The following is a 23,499-nucleotide window of genomic DNA, read 5'->3' on the forward strand; positions in this document are numbered from 1 at the left end:
GCAGTTTTACAATACCTACATATCTTATTATCAGATAACAATACAGTACAATTATTGTGTCTCGTCATACCCATATTGTCTTCGAATAGTACGTTACTTTTAACATTTTGTAATTTGGCATCTCTTTGATACCCAGAACAAATCTTTATACCATCTATTTTTACCAATATGTCTTGTAATTGTGAAACTTCATTGAAAGGTTCATCAATCATTCCGAAGGTACCAATATCAAGTAAACGACTAAGAGCTTTAACCGTTATGCGCATATCGCCAGTGACAATGATTTCTTTCAAATTAATGACGCTGTACAAGTTTTTAATTTTACAGCATGTGCTTTCAAAGAAATACAATATATTATTGGCAGCGTTATACATTCTGGACCAAGATGATGATGGCATATCGATGTTAGCATTTATCAAATACTGCATGTTCAATTCGGTTTTCTTTATTTTATTGTTCTAAAAAATAAAATATTCATTATTATTCGGCAGTCTTTCCAACAGATATATGTTTTTTGCGAAACAAAATATAATTTTATAAACTTCTGTTTAAAGAATCTATCAAGCACTTTATAAAAAGACAGATAACTTAGTTCAATTACGATTTATATTCAATATAATTGCATTTAATTGTGGCTCCAGTATTGGAATAACATTCATTACGTTTAAATTAAATCGTACACAACCGAGCTACGAGAAACAATATGTACATCTATAACAACTGATCATTTCAATTACTTTTGAACAAGAGTCCTTTTCTATTTCCATTAATTCAGGTATTTCCGGTATTTCTACGGGCTCTGTGAATACCGATGACGCCGATGACTCAATGTGATCTATGTTTTCGGTCCATGGAAATACAGATGGGACTGTTTCAGCTTTCAATCTTGGAATTTTGTACGAAGACTTAAAGGAAAAAGTCATAAATAAATAATAACTTAAAAAATTAAATAATCTGCTAAACAATTACAACTTACTACGCCAAGTACGTTTCCACTTTGATCACAAATTTCCCGTTGCCATAAGATCTCTTCTTTCAAAAAATGCTTCTCACAGACACACAGTTTTGATGAAAGCACAATATCCTTTCTGCGAATAGCAGTTTGCCATCGCTGTATCATAATTTGATTATTCGGTACACGGAAGAAAGAAACTTTTTCAGGATTGCTAATATATCCTGATGTGCAACCTAATACTGCACACGTTGGCATTGTTTTAGAATAAAATGTCAATAGTATTATTTTATTCTCAAACAAGAACAGAAAACACTGAAGAACCTCAACGCACTTAATACTCGAGTAATACTGGGGGCCTATTACGTATCTTTAAAGGAGTGAAAATGCGAAAAGTGAGCAGTGAGCAGCTCCCCCTATTTTGTATGCATTCACCTCGTGAAAATACGAAAATATTCCCGGGAATTTGCTCGTCATGAATTTTATTAACAGTTGAAGAGTGAGTTTAATCGAAGGTTTATTAATTGGTGAAATCGGCCCTTTTAAGTGCTATAAATAATAGAAAGATAGCAAATAACACGCACGTCAACGTCGTGACTGATTATTAATTATTAAATTACAAATAATAAGAAATGAATTTTTCTGAAAAGCAAAAAAAAATATTGTTGAAGTACATGAAAGAACATGCCGATTTTGGTAGAGGACCCCATACAGCACAAAATATTTTTTAAATATTTTTTAAATATTTTTTAGGAAGATTAAAATAATAATTAATAATTCACAAAAATATTTTTAGAATGTTTCTATGTCCGCCAGATCATGTCAGAAAAATATTTTCTAAAATATTTTTAAAAGACTGCAAATAAATATATTCAGTAATATTTGTAAAATGTTTTTAAAATATTGCTTTAAAAAATAAAATATGTTTAAAAGGGCATACAAATAGGTATTTCAAAAATATTTTTGTAATATTCCTAAAATATTTCTGAAAGAAATTAAAATTAATTCGTAAAATTTTTTAAAAATATTTTAAAAATATTGTAAAATAAAAAATACAAAATTTAATAACACTTATTTTTATTTATTATATGATAGGGGAGACCGGGGCTAGACCGCTAACGGGGTAAATCCGCCAAATCAAATATCTCGGAACCTGTATATTGTGCGAACTCGCTATTAAGATTGTAAACGCTGCTTATGGTACCCATGTGACCAACGGAGTTTCGGCAGGTTACCTGCCGTGTTATGATTTTTACGAGGGCAAACGTGTTTTCGGAAGGTAAAAGTGAAATTTTCTGCGCGTGGAAATATTGTAATATCTGCAATAATATTTTCTCTCCAAATCTCGAGGTACGTGATTATAAAGAGTAATGCATGCTGAACACAAATCCAGTGTAGTTTTTTCATTATCGTTGATGTCTAATATTTCGTGGGCGATCAAACCTGAAACTTATGTTTGGGGCTTATCCGCCAGTAAGCACCCGTGGCTGGTCCGCCAGTCTCGTCACTGTGGCGCGCCGGGCGCACGACTTCAGCTCACGGCGATTTCAGGTTAGGTTTCCCTCGAGCGTGATTTTGTCTTCCCTTGCACGTGCGTCAGTTTGTGTAGGAGGGAAATGGTACGCACGTATCGTCGCAAAACGGGTGTTTTGGCCGACCGAAAAGATGGCGGAACGTTGTTTTCGAGATCGCTCGCGCTCACGGCATGTCGGCGAGGTACGGCGAGACACGGCACGGCTCTGAGATCCCGCGACTTCCGCGCGAGAGTTGACATGCCGCGTGCGCGGTAGATCGTCGTTGTTGGTCGTTGTGTCAGTGACAGTCACGCGTGCGACCGCATCGTCCAGCGTTCGCCGCATCGTCTCGGCGTCATTGTCGCCGCCCTTGTAGTGGTGGTGGTGTCGGTGGTGGTGGTCGTCGTCGTCGTCGTCGTCGTCGTCGTCGTGGTGGTCATCGACGTCGTCGTCGTCGTCGTGGTGGTGGTCGTGGCCGTCGTCGTCGTCGTCGTGGTGGTGGTCGTGGCCGTCGTCGTCGTGGTGGTCGTGGCCGTCGTCGTCGGCGCGTCGAGGAATCGGCGCGAGGACGCCGTCGAGTCGGTAAAGTGGTCGCGCTCCACCGCGAGCTTTTCTAACCCCCCTGTCGCTATTTATCGCTCACCCGCGAGAAACGCGGCTTGGTTAGGTTGCTCGAGGGTCCGCGCTGATCCTATGGCACCGGAACGCCGTCACGCGTGTTCCCCGTGGTTGCCCGCGTTGACAATGTGACGTGCCGTTGGGGAGTTTACGATTTGGTTAACCTCTGTATTCACGTGCCTAAATTGTTTTATGGAATAGGTAAAACAATTATTTTTTAATGTTTCGCATAAAAATTTGAAATAAATTTTTATTTCTCTCTTAAAAAACCATTATTAAAATGTATCCTATCATTTTTCAGGATTAGATGTACGTATATGTATTGAAAATGCAGTGTAACGGATTATCCCCGGGGGGGGGGGTGGCGGTTCAACCCCGGCATTTTTGAGATTTCAATTTTTGCACCGTTGTTGTTTTTGCTCTATACCGGTTAAACAAAGCGACGTAGATAAAAATTTCCTGTATAAATTTTGTAGCTAAAGGTTCACTCTTTACAGTGGTATACCACATTTAACTACAATTATTTATTTTGTTGTTAAAAATCGGCACCAAAAAAAAACTAACGGTCTAGCCCCGGTCTCCCCTACATAGATGGAATCTTTGATGTTTTAATCTACAGAAAATAAACTGGGTCCCAGTCTTGGCGCCAACTTTGGCCCGACACAGAGTACTAGTACGGGGACAACACTGATTGCCATATCATACTTGCGGCGTGTTGCTTTTGTGCCGCGGTTGTTACCTCCGGCGCTGCTCGAGCGAGAATTTCTCCAAGTCCAATTCGGTCTTTCGACACCGATTCGTGGCAATGCTGTGTTCGTATAAGTTACACGATGGTGGTGATCGACTACGAGCGCGAGCGAACGGGAAACGATGCTCTCCGCATCGACTTCGTTGTACGTGCCCCTTTTGTGTACGTATTCCACAAACGTTTTACACATTTGGTCGGACCAAGCGAAACGCGTTTGCACGTCCATACGTATCGCTCGTGTCGCTCGGCTCGCCGAGCGCACCGTACTTCTTATAGTACCCAACCGGCCGGCCGAGCGATCGGCGACGCACGGTCTTACGCACGGTCGCTTATGGGCGCCGGAGGCGAAATATCGAGACCATCGGGACTTGACCGCTGAGAGCGACGACGACGCGAATTCGATTACCGTACGGAATATCCGGCAGCCGGTCTCGGGGGTCGACGATACGCCACGTTGACGCAAAACGAGACGAATGACACCATAATTCGGGATACTTGTAACCGAAAGGCACGAACGCGGTCGTTACCTCCGGCGTGGGCTCTAGCGAAAAGTCCCCTCGCGTCGTGTTGCTTCCGCGCCGCGGTCGTTACCTCCGGCGCCGCTCGAGCAAAAAGTTTTTCAAGTCCCCTTGCGGCGTGTTGCTTTCGCGCGGTTGTTACCTCCGGCGCCGAGCGAAAATTTTCAAAGTTGACCCAATACATGCCCAGTACTGAGCCGACTCTCGGCCGTAGATCAATATCATTTCTGGCCTTATACAGGGTCAGTACTGAGACGAGACTCGCCTCGGAACAGAATATGGTTGGATGGGGGTACTGGTCACCGAGACTGGCACAATACTGATCTAGCGGTTTATCCGTACTGGGGCAGTACCATCCACACACACACACACACACACACACACACACACACACACACACACACACACACACACACACACACACACACACACACACACACACACACACACACACACACACACACACACATCAAGTTTTGGCAGCCAATATTGTGCCACTTCTGGGCCATGCGGACAACTCTGGCAGAATTCCGACATTCGCACATGGGTTGCTAAATTATAGCTCTCGCTGTAAAAAAAATGTTATAGTTTAATCCGAAAGAACTTGGACGCTGTACCGATTCGTCCCAGCGAAAGCTACACGCCGCGAAAGAACTTAGAACATTTTTGCTCGGGCGGCGCCGGAGGTAATGACCGCGGCGCGAAAGCAACACGCCACGAGGGGACTTGGAAAACTTTTGCTCGGGCGGCGCCGGAGGTAACGACCGAGGCGCGAAAGCAATACGCCGCGAGAGGACTTAGAAAACTTTTGCTTAGGCGGCGCCAGAGGTAACGACCGCGGCGCGAAAGCAACACGCCGCGAGGGGACTTAGAAAATTTAAAATAATATTTTTTAAATATTTTGGAACAAGATTATAAAACAATATATATGTAGATTTAAATTAATATTTTAAAAATATATTTCAAATATTTAAGAAAATATTATCTGGATGGTAAAGAAAAACATTTTAAAAAATATTTCTAAAAGATTCTTAAAATATTTTTAAAAATGTTACCACAAAATATTTTTAAGCCATTTTAAAATATTCCTAAAACCATTTTAAAATGTTTCTTGCAATATTTTTATAGAAATATTTAGACATATTTTTTGAAAATATTTTGTGCTGTATGGGACGTCTGCGTTGTGCGGGTAAAAATAAAAGGATAATGGTAAAGGAAATTTTATGTTACAATGAATTTTCATTATGTTGAAATTATAGGTTATAATTATGAAATAATATGTATATTGTTCCAAAAAATTTATAGGATCAAATGTGGCAAGAGATCGCCTTGAAATTAAATTCGAATGGAAATGGTCCACAGAAACTGCCCAAAGAGTGGAATAAGGTATTTAAAACAAGTGAATAATTAATCAATTATAAAAGAAATCTTAATTTTAAGTGATAATACAATAGTTTCCCGACATGTTTTCGCAAAATATAATTTAGAATAACTTACAGACTTGGAGAGACTGGAAGGGGAACACTTTAAAAATGGCAGCGGACAATAAAGCTTATGCTACAGGTACTGGTGGTGGACCGCCAAAAGTAAAGATGTTGACCAACTTAGAGATGAAGCTCCTCGACTTCTTAACTCCAGAAGCCAGTGGCTTAGATGATATCGCTCAACGTGGATTTCAATATTTGACGCCAAAAGTAACTAATGAATCAATAAAATCGATGCTGTTTTATGCAGTGTTATTAATCATGATGAATTTTATTTTTCTATGCATATAGCAATCAAATATAAAAACTCCTACACCATTGGAAGATGCTCTTAATATTAATATAACCTCAAGGAAAATGCAAAGACTGCCAGTATCCAGTACATCATTTCAAGCAAAATTTAATTGCACGGAGTTTTCAACACCTAAAGTATTTGATTCCCTGAATGACGATGATTCTCTGAATGACGATGATTCGGACATAGAATTTTCGGTATTAACTACAAGCAATAACAAAGAAAATATTAAAAACCAAGAAACTGCATCACATGAAATTGCTCGAAACTTAAAGCGTAATAAAACCGCAAACGAGGAAGTTGATTACTCTTTGACTGGGAAATCACCAAAGACGCAGTTTAAAGGTATTTATTATTTACATGTATACCCTGCATAAAACGTCTTATTCAAAAATATTGTTTCGCATTCACGAGATTTTGTCATGAATTCTACTTTGCAACAATCTCGGATTGGATCACGGGTCAATACTTTTCAGTGCGATACTGGGAATAGAACGTGAAAATCTTGTACACCTCTGAATCCAAAAACAATTAGCAAAAGAAGTGAATCTTTTTCAATGCGAGGGTTCGCATTCGTTTAAATTTTATCTATTGCGATTGAATGCGAGGGATGTTTTGAGCCAAGTGAATTCTTTTTAATGAGAGAGTTAGCATTCGATAGAATTCTATTGAATGCGATAGAATGAGAGGAATATTTGAAATGAATTGAATCCTTTTTAATGCGAGAATTCGCATTCGTTTGAAGGTTATCGATTGCGATTGAATGCGAGGAATATTTTAAGCTAAGTGAATTCTTTTTAATGCGTAAGTTCGTATTTGTTAAAATTTTGCCACTCCGAAAGGAGATTCGAATACTTTTCAATACGTAAGGGCGAAATAAAATATATACTTGACTGTTTCAACACCGCAGCCAGGCGTGTGGTGGGGATAGCGCACACAAGGAAAGAGCCGTGCACACTGTACATGCGCACACGTACACGGCTCTTTCCTTGTGTGCGCTACCCCCATCACACGCCTAGCAGCAGTAGCAGCAGTACTGAAACGCAAGATCGGCTGGATCGACATGCTTCGTGCTCGTGCTATTCATTATCCCGTCCAATCCCGTCGTGAAATATTTAGTGTATTATTTCCTCGTGAAAACAAGTGCAATTAAGAGATTAAGTACAACTGAAATGCTGAAATATGTTTCTATACATATTCATTCGTTCCACTAAGGAATTTGCAACAATACCAGCTTCCAAAGTCCCACATTTCAGACTTCTATCGGTATTGGTTAATGACCGAAAGAGGTATGGATGACATTCAAGCAGATATGGAAGCACTAAAAACGTTTGACTACATCCGGAAAAAAATTGCTGATATGAAAACTCTCCCACGAGGCAAGTTACTGCTACATTATTTTCAATACAGTGACCCATATTTATATTATTTTACATTATAATTGTGTTTGTAGGTGATAGAGAGACTCGAGGAGAAACTCAGGAGGAAGAACGTGAATCCGATGACGAAAATGAAATGCCCGAAGAAATGTGAAGATTTGCTCAATCCCTGAATGAAGATCAGATTGAAGACGATAAATTTCCAGATAAAACAGAACCTACTAACGAAGATCAGGAAGGCCTTTCCGAAGAAGAGCGACAGGAAGGAATGGAAGCCTTCTTACCAAATTGGGAAAGTAGACATCCGGAACAAGAGCAATGCAATTTAATGCACAGAATGCTGTTAACCAAATGTACGAACCTGAAAATTGCAGCAACCCACCGGTCCCATCAAATAATTTCCATTCTTTTCCATCCACATTTTTCATTCTTCCAAGTGATGTAACGTTAAACGAAGTAGTGTCATTATAAGCGATTGTGACCATTGGTATGTCACGGAATTCTTTCAGACAATTCCGTGACATATCCATCGTCAGGCTGCCTGATTTCATATGAAAATTATTTTATATGAAATTGGGCAATGTCACGGAATTGTCTGAAAGAATTCCGTGACATACCAATGTAATTTACTTAGATTATAAACCAAAGAAACTCTTATTCTATTCATCGTTTATTGTGATATTTCAAATATTTTTTTAAGTATTACTTCAGACGCTTCAGACTGATTGTGAGATATATTAGCTAATACCCTGAGAGTACAACATGTAGTAGAGCTTTATAAAGCAGCTTTACTTAATTTTTAAGCAAGTTTCATTTTCTCACCTGCTGTATTTATAATTAAACAATTGTAATAAAAAAAATTATAATTTTAAAATTTGTCTATTTCTACTTTGTCATAGAGAGGAATATGAACCTCTATTTGCTAATACTTCCGAATCCTTTTCAATACGAAGCATTGATGCCAAAAGTCGCATTCGACGCGGATGAATTTAATGCGATCCAATACTTTTCAATGCGAAGCCTCAACCACTGCTGTCTCACATTCAGCGCGGTAAAGTTTTATGCGAACCAATACTTTTCAATCCCTTTCTTCGCATCAGAAAGCAGAATTTAGAAGTATTCAAAATATCAATACTTTTTAATTCTTTTCAATCCGACATTTTATGCAGGGCAATCACGTAACGTTTTATGTTATTTATTTCTCGAATAACGCTTCTGATTTGGTTATGCAATACGCGTTACGCGAAAATATAAGCCCATGTGCTCGCACCCTTAGGAGCGAGGTTACTTCAAAGCGTAAGGTTGCATCAGTAACCTTCACAAATTTTTCTTTCAAACGAAACACGTTCACTAGCACTGGTGTCCGCGAATTGACTGTTCAGAAATGAGTTAAAGCGTCCCGCTAGAAATGAGTTAAAGAGTGGTGGGGATGGGCAGAGATGCCAACTTTACGTTTCAGCAACGCAGCCACCCCTCTGACACTTCTTATCCCATCCCCACCACTGGCTGGCAGTGGCTGTCGAAAACCGCCAGTCTGGCAACCCTAACTGATGCAACTAACCGCATTTGTTTAACCTCGCTCCTAAGGAGACATAAGATGTTGATATTTGACCGTATAGTGTCTCGTCAGATACCAGGTGCCGGAAAAAACTGAAGAAGAAGAAGAAGAAGAAGGCGCTGGGACCGTAGAAGTGTCATGGTGGTGACGCATCCTGTTCACCTTCTATTTACAACCTGGTACGTTTTTACGAGCCGGTACGTACTTACCCGTATATCATGGCTATCTAATGTTTAAAGAAAGCAAAATATAATTAACGTCATTTTTCCTATTTTATTTCAGACAGTAATCAGTTTTTTCATGAACATATTACTGCAGAGATTAGTAATATAACAAAAAAATGGTAGATGGACAGCAAAAGAAATACGGGCGAGGCTATAAAAATTACTTGCATTCATGTAACATTGATGATGTTAGCCCAAGGGTTTTAAGAAGATTAAATTCCACTCTTCCAACACCAACACATATATTTGTAAGTGCTTTAGAATAGTTTAAAATACTATACTACTAACAACAGCAACAGCAATAATAATAATAATAACAATAAGTTTTATTTATTACCTCTACAATTCTGTAAATATATACATTATTTAAATAATTTATTTTTATAAGCAAAATTTCATTCAATAATGACTTCATAAATTAATATTTATAAACTAGTTTCAATTGCGGGTGCAATAAAAATGTATAACATATTGAAATGATTTAATTTAATAGATGTAAAGATTTATTTAAATATTATTATTCATTATTTTAAATTGACTACAACTAATAAGGAGAGTACCATATAACCCAAAGTTTTGCATTAAATTTGTCTTACCTAGTTATACTTACAAGTGGAGTTGTAGATGTTAAAGCTCTCCTACTTCACAAAAACTTTTATTTTTCATGTATGATTAATCATCATGTTAAAAGTCAGTATTATTTCTTATAGTTTTCACTCAAAAGTTTTAACACTTGATATAATATTTTTAAATCTATCAATTGATTGTACGATAAAATTAAGAGGAAATAGTATATTGTACAACTAGTGGGAAAAGTGGTCGATTCTGAATGAGTGTGAAGTTGGTCGCACGAGCGAAGCGACCATCACACTCATTTGGGCTCGACCACTCTTCCCACGAGTTGTTCATACTATTTTTCCTAACAAGAGCGTGAATAATAGGCCGCTTTTTGCGTTTGTTTTCAATTTCATTTCTCCACTAGTTAAGAAATGGCTCCATTTCTCAACGCTTACGTCATCGATTGCGAAATGGATCGTTTTGCTCACTCAAAACAAACGCGAAAAGCGGCCCGTTTCACGCTCGCGTTAGGAAAAAATTATTATTTATCACTTATTTGTTTTGTAGCACCTCATTTTGTAACATTTTATCAGTTTTGCCTATTTAATACTCGTGTAGTTCTTGATAATATTAAATTTTTTTTATTTTTTTCAGGGTAGTAATTATATTGCTGAATACATTCTAATATTGTAATTCAGTTTTAACACATATTTGCAAATTTTTCCAATAACATTTAAACTTTGCAATATTATAAATTCTATAGATTAACATTATTAAAAATTGTATTTGCATTGATTTTAATATCACAATATTGTATATCCAGTAGTTATTCTGTAATATTTCTTGTCTCACCTGTTCTATTGTACTGAAACACTATAAATACTATCTGGAAAAATTGTGGTTTTGCATCGATTCTTATATACTATTTTAACGTTCAACATTCAATCGCAGCAAAAATTATATATAAAACTTCTGTCATTTCAGAACCATATTTTTTTTCATAATTATTCGTCAAATAACTTTAAATTAATATTAAGAAATAGTGTAGCCAAATGTGATATGTGTTGATAAATCAAGAATATATTTAACATTTTAAAAAATTTTCGTTGCGTTTCAACTATGTAAACTTTAAGCTCATAGTTGTTATACTTTTTGTATTAAACTGTTCAATGTACTGCAATACTACACGAAAATTACATAATTGTAAAAAACATCACATAATTCTAAAAAAATTGATGTATAATTATATCAACAATTTAAGACTTTTATCATTAGTGGAAAAATTTGTAATGACAAATTATGAAAAAGTAGGAGCAACTCTGAAAAACTTAAAACTTTTTTATAATTTGTCATTGTATTTGATTCTTTTTTGCTGTGAATGGTTTTGTTATACGATTTTTTTTTAGTAAACATTTTATTTTTATAGCATTATTTGCATAAGTCGCCAAAATGTATTAGATATTTCTCTTATTAAATACAATATTTCTTCATAATATAATATTTCAGGAAATCGATTCTTCAGACAATAGAAATACCAACGAAAACATTACTCTAAAGATAAACGAAAATATGGAAACTGAACATGTTGACGAAAACATACTCGACATTATTAGAGAAAACAACAATACAGAAGTGGTTAATCGTATTGAAGAGGCATTTTTTAAGGAAACTGATACCACAGATAAAGACGAGGTGCGCAATATTTCATATATAAGAACATAATATTTTTTTTATTAAGATAGCATCTTAGATAGTAAGAGAGATCGTATGAGTTCTTATAAGAGATTTTTCATTAGGAAAGCTTCTGAATATTTCTATGTAGAATAAAATTGTTATGTTTAGCAAATATATAATATTTAGTATATCAATAAATTTCTAACAATAATTTTATTAATATTAATATACATATATGTATATACATGTACATATATATGGTAAAATTAAGAAATATTATTCTAGATTCACTGTACGAGAAATGAATTCATGGAATTGGATACAGATTTAATAAATGATTTAAGAGATGAGAGTAGTGAAAAAAATGTTAATCAATCACGTAATTTGCAAGATCTGGTGTTAAATAAAGATTTTCAAGATTGTATTGACATTTCTCCGAATAAATCACCAGGTGAATTATTTTTAATGATTGTTGAACACGCCTTAAAGTATAAGTCATCTTTAAGTGAAATTTCTGATCTATTCCGACTTATTAACATAATGTTTCCTCGTCCAATATTACCCGATACACGTTGGATACTGGACAATATTCTGAATCCAAAAAGTCGATCAGAGTTTCATGGAATTTGTCCGAAGTGCTGTACTTATGTAGGAAGAATACAAGATTTTAAATCCTTTATTACTTGCAGCGTGTGCTCTGAGATAATTGATCTGAATAATCCACCGTCCTCAAATATTTTTATAATTATTGATCCGACGGAAAATATCAAACTTTTAATAGAAGAAAATGAAAAATATTATGATCATATTGTAAAGGAAAGATTATTTAATGGAAAAATAAGAGATATTTTTGATGGTAAATGTTATAGAACATTTATAAGAAATTTACCTGCAAACGAAAGATACAGCTACGCTACAACAATTTTCAACACTGATGGTGCACCACGGTTTGAGAGTTCACGATATTCTATTTGGCCCATATACTTACAAGTAAATGAACTTCCTATTCAAGTAAGAATGAAAAGAATAATTACATGTGGCATGTGGTTTGGTAAAAACAAACCAGAAATGACATCATTTTTACAACCATTTACCGAAACCATGATTCGATTGTCGACAAAGGGGTTTAAATGCACTATTAACAATGAGATGTGTTTAATCAAAGTATATACTCTGACTTGTTGCGTTGACTCACAAGCGCGAGCACCTGTTCAAGGAATAAAATTATTTAACGGTAAATACGGTTGTAGTTGGTGCTTACATAACGGCGAGTGGTATGAAGGCAGTATGAGATATCCCATTCTTGAGTTTTCTCCACAACAAAGAACTAAAACAAATATGATTGAGTTTATGAAGAGACTTACTGATGAAAATAATCCCGTAGAAGATGTTTATGGAGTACAGTATGTGACACCTCTCATAAATTTACCTCATTTCGATATCGTACATGGAATTGTGCCTGATTACATGCATTGTTGTCTCGCTGGTGTTGGAAAGCAAATAACAATTAATTTCCTCAACTGTATACCAACATCAACAGTAGATAAACTGAACAAATTACTCTTAGAAATAAAAGTCCCTCACCAATTAGGACGTTTAACTAGATCTTTTGAAGACATACGTGATTGGAAAGCAAAGGAATGGGAAAATTTCATACTGTACTACAGCCTACCTCTATTTAAATTAGTTTTAAATAAAAAAATGGTTGAGTATTGGACTTTATTTGTTAATAGCCTCTACATATTACTGAAATGTGATATAAGTTTCGATGAATTAAACGAAGCCGACAAGGATTTACATAAATTCGTTTTTCAAACAGAACAGTTCTTTTCAAAAAAGGCGATGACATACAACGTTCACCAACTACTTCATATTGCGGAAAGTGTAATGAATTGGGGGCCTCTTTGGGCTCATTCCTCTTTCCCCTTTGAATCAGCCAATCACGAAGTACTCCAGGCTATTCATTGCGCAAACGGTGTAAATTTGCAAATTGTTCGATACATTAATATGCAACATAGTGTTCATACTTTACGTCATTATATATACCCGCATGCTTCACCCGTAGTACTAAACTATTGTCAAGAAATTTCTGTTAAAAGGATTAGAAAAAGTTTGAAATTATCATCAGTAACTTATTTTGGAGACGGAGTACTTATAGATAAGAAAGTTGCAGTAAAGTATGGTTTGTCTGTAAAATGTACACTAATTTATCAAAAAGCTGTAAAAGACGGTTGTCTCTTTACGTCTTCACAAAAGAAAAATACGCGTTCTGATAATAGTTTCGCACTGTTATCAGATGATACTTTTATTAAAATAATTTATTTTACAGTTGATCAAAAACATAAAAAAGAATTAACCCTTTGTAATGTTGTTAATACGTCAACTCCCGTGTGCAATTCTATTAATTTGATCCGTAGTATAGGAAATGAAATATATAGCGGTAGAAACTGATCAAATTGAACGTATTTGCGTTTTCATAAAAATAGAAAATGATTGTTATATAGCTGTATTGCCGAATTCTTATAATTACTAGATTAGACTTCCGATATGTATATAACATTAATATTTACTTTTTCATTTTTCCTATTTTTACTATAACTTTTTTACGTTTGTATTAAAAAAATACCAAATAATTAATAAAAACTATGTATAGTATTATGTATAACATTTAGAAAAATTTATTTCGGAAAATAAAATTTTTTTTATTGAATTAAAAACATTGTCTTTACTTCAGAAGATATACTTATATAAAATATTTCTTTCTGCAATTATTTATTTTCTACATATTCTTTGTAATTTAAAAATTCAAAAATATTTATTGCTACTATCGTTTACGCATTTCTTTATGATTTACAACGCAATATTATAATCATTGAAAGAACTTTTGTATTGATTTTTCATATATCAATTTAAATTCTTTTGCTATATGAGATCTCACATGAGAATTCATGTGAGACCACATGTGATGTTTTGGTACGAGTGTTCACATAAGTTTTCACATGAGTTCTCACATTAGTTCTCACATGAATTGCCACCTATATTACCACATGAGTTTTCATGTGAGATTTTTCAATAGGGCGGCGTCCTCGCGCCGATTCCTCGACGCGCCGACGACGACGACGACGACGGCCATGACCACCACGACGACGACGGCCACGACCACCACAACGACGACGGCCACGACCACCACGACGACAACGGCCACGACCACCACGACGACGATGACCACCACGACGACGACGACGACGACGACGACGACGACGACGACGACGACGATGACCACCACCGACACCACCACCACTACAACGGCGGCGACAATGACGCCGAGACGATGCGGCGAACGCTGGACGATGCGGTCGCACGCGCGACTGTCACTGACACAACGACCAACAACGACGATTTACCGCGGCCGGGAGTCAGGACGATCTACAGCGCGCGCGGCATGTCAACTCTCGCGCGGAAATCGCGGGATCTCAGAGCCGTGCCGTGCCTCGCCGTACCTCGCCGACGTGCCGTGAGCGTGAGCGATCTCGAAAACAACGGTCCGCCATCTTTTTGGTCGGCCAAAACACCCGTTTTGCGACGATACGTGCGTACCATTTCCCTCCTACACAAACTGACGCACGTGCAAGGGAAGACAGAATCACGCTCGAGGGAAACCTAACCTGAAATCGCCGTGAGCTGAAGTCGTGCGCCCGGCGCGCCACAGTGACGAGACTGGCGGACCAGCCCCGGGTGCTTACTGGCGGATAAGCCCCAAACATAAGTTTCAGGTTTGATCGCCCACGAAATATTAGACATCAACGATAATGAAAAAACTACACTGAATTCGTGTTCAGCATGCATTACTCTTTATAATCACGTACCTCGAGATTTGGAGAGCAAACATTATTGCAGATATTACAATATTTCCACGCGCAGAAAATTTCACTTTCACCTTCCGAAAACACGTTTGCCCTCGTAAAAATCATAACACGGCAGGTAACCTGCCGAAACTCCGTTGGTCACATGGGTACCATAAGCAGCGTTTACAATGTTAATAGCGAGTTCGCACAATATACAGGTTCCGAGATATTTGATTTGGCGGTTCAACCCCGTTGGCGGTTTAGCCCCGGTCTCCCCTACTCTTATTAATTTTATTGCAGAAAAATGGGTATTTATGCATAAAAGGGGCCAGCTCCTCTCCGATTTGCTTTATTTTTAAATATGTTGTTGAAGATGCCTTCCCGAGTTATTATATATATATATATATATATATAATATATATATAAGGGCCGGACTCAAATAGTTTCGGAGATACAAGCTGAGAAAGGATAAAAATAATAAATACAAATATTTATGCATAAAAGGGGCCTGCTCTCCGATTTCAATGACCTCGATATATGTTGTGAAGGTCATGACCCCGAGTGACCTTCAGAAGGTTTTAGCCGTCGCTCGTTATTCGTTAAAAAGTTATTAACAAAAAAAGTTTGGAAAATATAATAGCAGCTATTTTGAGTATTGGAAGGCATAAATGACTATAAATAGTGGTTCCAGAATCAGTGCGAGAAAGTGTTTTACGAGAACTACATGCATCACACTTTGGCATAGTAAAAATGAAAATGTTGGCGAGGTCTTACGTATAGTGGCCGAATATAGATAGTGATATCGAGAATGTATCGGCAGCATGTAAAGTGTGCGTGCAGGAACGGAAAAAACCTCCGGGTGTTCCGTTAACACGGGTGGTGTTAACGGAACACCACGTATTCTGATAGATATTGGAGCAGAATCCATTCAGATTTTCTAGGTCCGTTTTATGGTCACATGTTCATGTTGATTATCGATGCTCATTCCAAGTGGCCCGAAATTATTAACATGCATAAATGTACTCAGGTGCCAAGAGTAATCGAAGAGTTCAAGAAAGTTTTAGTTCGTTTTGGTTTACCGAGACATTTAGTTACAGATAACGGTACTCAATACAAGTTTAGAGTTTCAAAAGTTTTGTAAAAATAACGGTATTAAACATAGCTTTACAGCACCGCATCACCCAGCGACAAATGGGGCGGCGGAAAATTTCGTTGAAACGTTCAAGGATAAAGTTGATAAAATTATCAAAAGTGGTAAATCACTTGATTACGCGGTAAACCTTTTCTTGTTTGATTATAGATCGACTGAACACTGCACGAAAGGTAGAATGCCTGCATTTATGCGGTGTACAAGCGAGAATTAAGAACAAGATTTGACTTATTAAAGCCAGATGTAAACGACAATGTAATGGTAAAACAGTTGGCACAGGTAGCGAGTAGGAAAGGTAATCGAAATGTTGATTTTTAAATTGGCGACACGGTGATGATAGATGATTTTAGTGTACGTGGAAATAAACGTAGTCAAGGTACAATAATAAAGAAGTTGTCACCGGTAACGTTTAAAGTCGAGGTCGCACCTGGGAGAATTTGGAAACGACATGTCGATCAGATAATTCATTTTAAAAACAACGATAACCTGACCGCTGTAAGGAAAACGATAGTTAATCAACCAAGCACTGTATTGCGAAGATTTGAACGTTTAAAGAAATCTATGTAGTAGCGTTAATTGAACGGGGAGGAAGTTGTGATGTATTGGCGACAGTGTATATTCCGGTACAATCCCTCGAAACATATAGCGACACGAAGGTATATGTAAGCAGGAGCGGGAGATCGAGTCAGTCGTCCGGTAGTCGTCAAGCAGAGCGTATCAAGTCTCATTATACTTAAATAAACTATATCATTTAAGCTACATCAGTTGTTAAGAACCCACATACATAACAAAAATAATGTATGAATTAGCGATTTTTCTCTTTTCCATTTTGACCCAGAAAACAATTGTGCAGAACAACAACACAAATTTATTCTTTATGTTTTTTTGTACTTTTAAGTACCCTGCATTAAAAAACATAAAAAAATTACGTCTGGGAGTTTAAACGATTTCATGTCTTTCCGCATTTTCCCTCGTTTTCCATGTTTTCTCCGCTATAGACATAATTTTTATGGTCATTTTCGGATTCTACGACTCACAATACGTTTTGTTTTATTGTCCTGCACAATTGTTTTCTGGGTCAAAATGAAAAAGGGAAAAATCACTAATTTTTACATTATTTTCATCCATTTGTATCATGTCTACGTGTTATTTTAAAAAAATTGGCAATTATACCGTTCAATAAACCAAAGTTTCAGCTTTAAGAATCTGTTTTTTGAATTGCGATACAATGATTTTTTTAAGAGTTATGAGCAATCAAAGTCAAAATCCTCATTTATTATTCAGTCCACAATAACTCAGTAACAAAAAATCGTAGAAACATTTTTAAAAAAAGATTTTGCAAGGAAAACTTCAAGCTTTCACATTAGAAAGTCGAAAATTTTCGCATTTTTTTGTGCACGTGACAGGCCCACAAAGTGAGAGAAAAATTTTCTATTTTGTCCAGCTCGTAGTTTTCTATATGCAAAAGTTACCAAACTCACAGAAACTAAAAAATAATAATAACCTTTCGAAAGTAGAGGTTTTAAGTTTTAAATTTAAATTTCGTTCATTTTTAACAAAGTTACAGCTGCTTGAATTTTGTCTATTTTTAAAGTATATTTAGTGTTCTTTTAATTTTTGTGAGAAGTGTATAATTTACTTTTACTTAAATATTATTAATTTTTATGTAAATAGTAATTTTTTGTAACTAATTACTAATTTGCTAATTCAATAAAAATTTAATTTGTTATTATTGCTAATTTCGTGAATAATTAAAAAATAAAAAATAAAAATTTTTTGCAGATCTTTGCTTATTAACACTACAAAATGGGTGATATTAGTACAAAATTACCTTTTTCAAAAATATTTAATTAAAACAAAATAAATAAATTTTTCTTGTAAAAAAACTTGGCGCTGCTAGATTTTGAAATTTAAACATTAGTACTAAGATTTTTGATTGAATAAAAAAACAATAAACATAATTTAGGGAAGAATGCGACAGGAGTAAAAAAACACCGCCAAGTTTTTTTACAAAAAAATTTATTTATTTTGTTTTAATTAAATATTTTTATTTTGTACTGTTACTTCTTTAATTCTTTGTAATTAAAATGATTCTTTGTAATATTAAAAATTTGTTAAAGAGAATTAAGAAGCTATTACCACTTGGGTTGGAATAGGAAGACCCTTGAATAGGAACACAAAGATACCACTTGGGTTTTATTTTTTTAAAGTAGTTGCACAACAATTATCTTTTAAAGCAATATACATATTCTCTTTGCAATTGGCGCAATTTAATTTAAAGATTTCATATCTTTTTTTGAAATACATGTCACTTGAGTTAAGTTAGGTAATATAATTTTGTGAAGGAGAAATTAAAGATTTTACATCTTTTTTTGAAATACATGTTACTTGAGTTAAGTTAGGTAATATAATTTTGTAAAGAAGAAATAAAGCTACCACTTAGGTTGGATTTTTGAATTTTCAAAATATATTGCGTGTACTTGGCGCCTTTTTTTTTACCTTTTTTGATAATATATACATATGTGCAATTACAGCCTATATTTAATTATACAACAACAGTAGATCTGTTTAAATTGAAATGTAACAAAAAGATTTTGATTTATTGTCAAAATTAATGAAAAGACGCAAGTGAATGCACATTAGGAATGACACAGCTCACATTAGAATGTGAATGTGAGGTACATTACGAACAAATATTCTGTCTCTCGTGAAAAATATAATAAGCAAAAGTTATTGTATTATTTATATCGACATAGAATCTCTACAAATTTCCATGAAATTATGGATAAGCACAAAAATGAGTAGAAAAATATTGTTGCGCTCGCCGCATCACACTAACACACACTCGCACTCACGCACTCGCACTCCCGAAGCTCGCGGGAATTAGAGAAATACCGCGGTTATAAGGAAACAAACAATCTCAACGTTTATTATTATCTCGATACAGAAGAGCGCGGACACACGTCCGAACAGTCCAGCAACTCAAGACAAAATCTGACAGTTGACAGTAATTGATTCGCCGATCAATACATCCCGTCGTCAGGGAACGCGCTTCGGCTTGAAGCTACTCGGAAGCGAAGCAACGGGTGTCTCAGCGCGAAGGCGCAGTGCCGCAACACTGCCCTCCCTCCTTTCTAGGTTGTCGTCCCGACAACCAAGGAGTTGAGGCCTTGGTCCTACGGTTCATGCCGATTTATCCTTTCGCATTTTCTTGCTCTACCCTGGACTGCTGTCCAGGTTACCAAGCTGCGCGACGCTATACGACGAGGACTCCGTGGCTCTCTTCTCTCTTCGCCGCTGCTCACTCTCTTCAGAAGTTGACTTCTTCTTGAAGTCTTCGGATAGGGGGGGGGGAGGGAACTACCGTGGACCCAACGTCATTTAAACTCCCCAAATCCTTGTCTCGGCATTCGCCCTTCGTCCCACGGGAAACCACGGCTCGAAAACCGTGGGCGAGACAGTCTTCTATAAACTTTAATTTCTTTCCTTGTCAAATCCTCCTTCACGTTCTCCTCTCCAAAAAAAGATTTTTCATTCTATAACAGAAAAAATAATCTGGAACAGTAACCGCTTATTAAAAGAAAATTTAACATTAAACAGTTTTTTTTTAAAATAAACTTTGGGACTCTAATGTATACTTTTCCCTATAACCGCCTTTCGAAATAGGACGCCAATCTATCTAAGTGAACAATTTTATTTCTATGCCTATTTGAACGTCGAATACAATATACCACATCACTTAATTTCTTAACTACTTCATAAGGACCTTCCCAATTGTTCTGTAATTTCGGAGTTTTTCCTTTCTTTCTGCACGGATTAAATAACCAAACCTTTTGTCCCTGTTCAAAGAATAAATGTCTAGCTTTTTTATCATATCGCCCTTTTATCTTGTCCGACTTTAATTTCATTCGCTCTCTCACATCTTGATGAATTTCATCTAGTTTTCCTCGTAAATTTTGAACATGTTCGTCAACAGTATCAGAATAACCAAAATTTGGTGGAGAACCTTGTAGTAAATCCAATGGAAGATTCAAATCTCGTCCGAAATATAACTCTGCGCGAGTCACATTAGTAGTCTCATGTTTCGAAGATCTGTAAGCTAGAAGAAACATTGGAATCCATCGATCCCAGTCCTTCTGATTTTCCTCAACAAACTTTGACAAATATTGTAAAATCGTCTGATGCTGTCGTTCTACCTGACCATCAGATTGCGGATGAAGAGCAGTGGTCCTAGTTTTCTTGATCCCTAGCAACCATGACAATTCCTGTAATAACCGAGACTCAAAATTTTTTCCCTGATCCGTATGTAGTTCCAGAGGAACCCCATACCTTGATACCACTTGATTAACAAATACTTCCGCTACTGTAGTGGCTCTGACATTTTTTAAAGGAAAAGCTTCCACCCATTTGGAAAAACAATCAACAACAACAAGAAGATATCTATTCCCGGAAGAAGAAGAAGGACCAAGGGGAGAAGGGAAGAAGAAGAAGGGGCCAAGAACGTCCATCTGTAATCTCTCAAAAGGAGCCCCAACATTAAAAATTTGTAAAGGAGATTTTCCTTTATCTGAAGGACCCTTTTTTGCCACACAAATTTTACAAGACCTAACCAGTTTTCGACGTCGCTCTTACAAGTTGCCCAATAGAAACGTTTACGAATCTTTTCCAAAGTTTTATTTATCCCAAAATGACCTCAGAAGGTGTGTCATGAGCCTTTTTCAAAATCTGTCTAACATTTCCTTGGGGAACAATTATTTGTAAAAATTAGATTTCAAATTTGGAGCTTCCCATTTCTTATGTAAGACTCCGTTTTGAACAAACAAAGCATCCCAATGAAGCCAATAAACCCTCGAGGGCGTTCCCTTAGCAGCAATCTCCTCTCAAGAAGGACGAGTATCATTTTCTTTTCCTCGGAGAAAAACTGAAATAACTTGATCTTCTAATTGTTTTCTTCGCCACTCCTCTGATAAATCTTCTTTAAAAGTTATACGAGCTATTAATCCATTTTCTTTTAAACTATTTTGCAATTCTACTCTAGAACAATATTTGCAATTCTCTTCAGCACAAGGGCGTCTGGAAAGCCCATCGGCATTTCCATGTAACTGTCCCTTCCGATGACTGATTTCAAAGTCATATTGTTGTAGTCTTTCTGACCAACGTACCAACTGTCCCTCCAACTCTCTGAAAGACATTAGCCATTTAAGCGAAGCATGATCCGTCTGAAAAATGTTTAATTGACTCCACCACTGCTAACAACTCCCTACGCGTCACACAATATTTTCTTTCAGTTTTACTCAAGACGCGACTGAAATAAGCGATGACTTTCTCAGTCCCTTCCTGCTCCTGAGATAAACTGCTCCAATCCCATGTCCAGAAGCATCTGTATCCAAGATAATCTTCCCATCTGCCCTTGGAAAAGAGAGTAAAGGACTTGTCGTTATTGCCTGCTTCAATTTGGCAAACGTCTCTTGACATTGTTCCGTCCAAACAAATTTCGATAGGTTCTCAGTTAAGGCATCGGTTTCGCGATTAAAGAGAAGCCCCTAACAAATTTACGATAATAAGAGCAGAATCCCAAGAAACTTCGAATCTGCTTTTTGTTTTGAGGAACAGGCCATTCTACTACTGCAGCAGTCTTTTCTGGGTCAGTAGAAACTCCCTCAGCTGAAACAACATGACCTAAATATTTCACCTGCCTCCTAAACAAATTACACTTCGTCGGATTAATCTTTAAATTGGCCGCCCGAAATCTAAGGAAAATCTTTCTCAAATTTTGTACCATCTCTTCGAAAGTTTTGCCAAAAACAATTACATCATCTAAATAGACTAGACAAATTCTCAATATCAATTGTTGGAGAACTCGTTCCATAAGACGTTCGAAAGTTGCCGGTGCATTACACAACCCAAAAGGCATGACAGTAAATTGCCAAAGTCCATTTCCTATCGAAAAAGCAGTTATCTCCCTATCTTCTGGACGGATTTTCAGTTGCCAATAGCCACTTTTCAAATCCAATGTCGAAAACCAAGTATTCCCTGACAATTGATCGAGAAGATCATCTATCCTGGGCATTGGAAAAGAATCTTTCTCAATTACATCATTTACTTTCCGATAATCTACACAAAATCTCAATGAGCCGTCTTTTTTCCTTACCAAGACTGCTGGCGAAACCCAAGGACTAAAAGATTTTTCAATAACTCCCTGATTCTTCATTTCTCTAATAATCTCTTTAACTTCTGCACGCATACGAATAGGAATTCTCCTCGGAGTTTGTTTAATTGGACGTGAATCTCGTAATTTAATTTTATGTTGAAGTACGTCACAATTTCCAGCTACGATCTGATCGGAGAACACATCCTGAAACTCCCTAAGAAGATCTGCGAAAACAGCTCTCTGTGATGCATTCAGTTCCTGACAATTCCGCTCAAAGAAATCTTTAAGATTTTCCGGAACTTCTTCCGTTTTATAACTAATTCGACGACAAAAAGAATTTTCCTGCTTCCCTTCCTGCAAAAATTCCTGGAAGAAAGATTCAAGAGTTCTGTCCATCCCTGTTCGCGCAAAGAAATCCGCTCCCAAGATGCAATCCTCAGCGATTTCAGCCACAAACATAGGCATCTCAAAAGAATACTTCCCTAATTCTACCCGAACTAAAGATTTAAATTTTATTGAGACCTTCTCTCCCGTAGGATATTCAAAACCAACGTCTACTAACGGGATACATTTTTCTTTTACCACCAATTCAGAATTGACGATCGACACATCAGAGCCCGTATCTAGCTTAAAAGAGCAAGCTTTTCCGTTCAAATTTCCACGAACAACAAAAGAACCTTTTTCTTTATAAATTCTTCTCATTTTAACGGAATGTGCCAGGGTCTTTTTCACCTTGGTCGAAACCACCCCCCCCCCCCGGAAAGTTCGACCATCCCTAATTTCCCTTCTGCTCGGCATAATTAGCCGGGCACTCCAAACGATAATGCCCCT

The 23,499-nt window shown here is 36.7% G+C and overlaps 1 protein-coding gene and 1 long non-coding RNA gene across 4 annotated transcripts; both read left to right on the plus strand.

Moving 5' to 3' along the window:
* The first annotated feature begins 7,197 nt into the window (after positions 1–7,197).
* LOC139782949 (uncharacterized) lies at positions 7,198–8,382 on the plus strand. Its single transcript, XR_011721070.1, has 2 exons — positions 7,198–7,508; positions 7,583–8,382. It is a non-coding gene; the product is annotated as an uncharacterized lncRNA (long non-coding RNA).
* A 652-nt stretch (positions 8,383–9,034) lies between these two features.
* LOC139782947 (uncharacterized) lies at positions 9,035–14,187 on the plus strand. 3 transcript variants are annotated; one of them, XR_011721068.1, is made up of 6 exons: positions 9,035–9,263; positions 9,349–9,538; positions 11,355–11,540; positions 11,808–11,973; positions 12,212–12,756; positions 13,342–14,187. XR_011721068.1 is itself a non-coding variant. In XM_071722033.1 (5 exons), exons 2-5 carry the CDS (start codon positions 9,407–9,409, stop codon positions 12,226–12,228), a joined length of 501 nt encoding a protein of 166 aa, XP_071578134.1. In that variant the 5' UTR covers positions 9,035–9,263; positions 9,349–9,406; the 3' UTR covers positions 12,229–14,187. The 3 variants fall into 3 exon arrangements, 1 of the variants encoding a protein (XP_071578134.1); XR_011721067.1 differs by having other exon boundaries at positions 9,035–9,245; positions 12,212–14,187; XM_071722033.1 differs by having other exon boundaries at positions 12,212–14,187.
* Positions 14,188–23,499: the final 9,312 nt, after the last annotated feature.

This window comes from Temnothorax nylanderi, unplaced genomic scaffold (assembly GCF_030848795.1).
Source record: "Temnothorax nylanderi isolate EJ_2023f unplaced genomic scaffold, tnyl_v1.0 TNYL_tig0455_pilon, whole genome shotgun sequence".
NCBI lineage: Eukaryota > Metazoa > Arthropoda > Insecta > Hymenoptera > Formicidae > Temnothorax > Temnothorax nylanderi.

Bases quoted from the DNA above. Each gene is read 5' to 3' on its own strand.
- LOC139782947 (XM_071722033.1), top strand. From the start codon at position 9,407: ATGGTAGATGGACAGCAAAAGAAATACGGGCGAGGCTATAAAAATTAC. The intron at 9,539-11,354 runs GTAAGTGCTTTA...ATAATATTTCAG, and splicing joins CAACACCAACACATATATTT to GAAATCGATTCTTCAGACAA. The intron at 11,541-11,807 runs GTGCGCAATATT...ATATTATTCTAG, and splicing joins ATACCACAGATAAAGACGAG to ATTCACTGTACGAGAAATGA.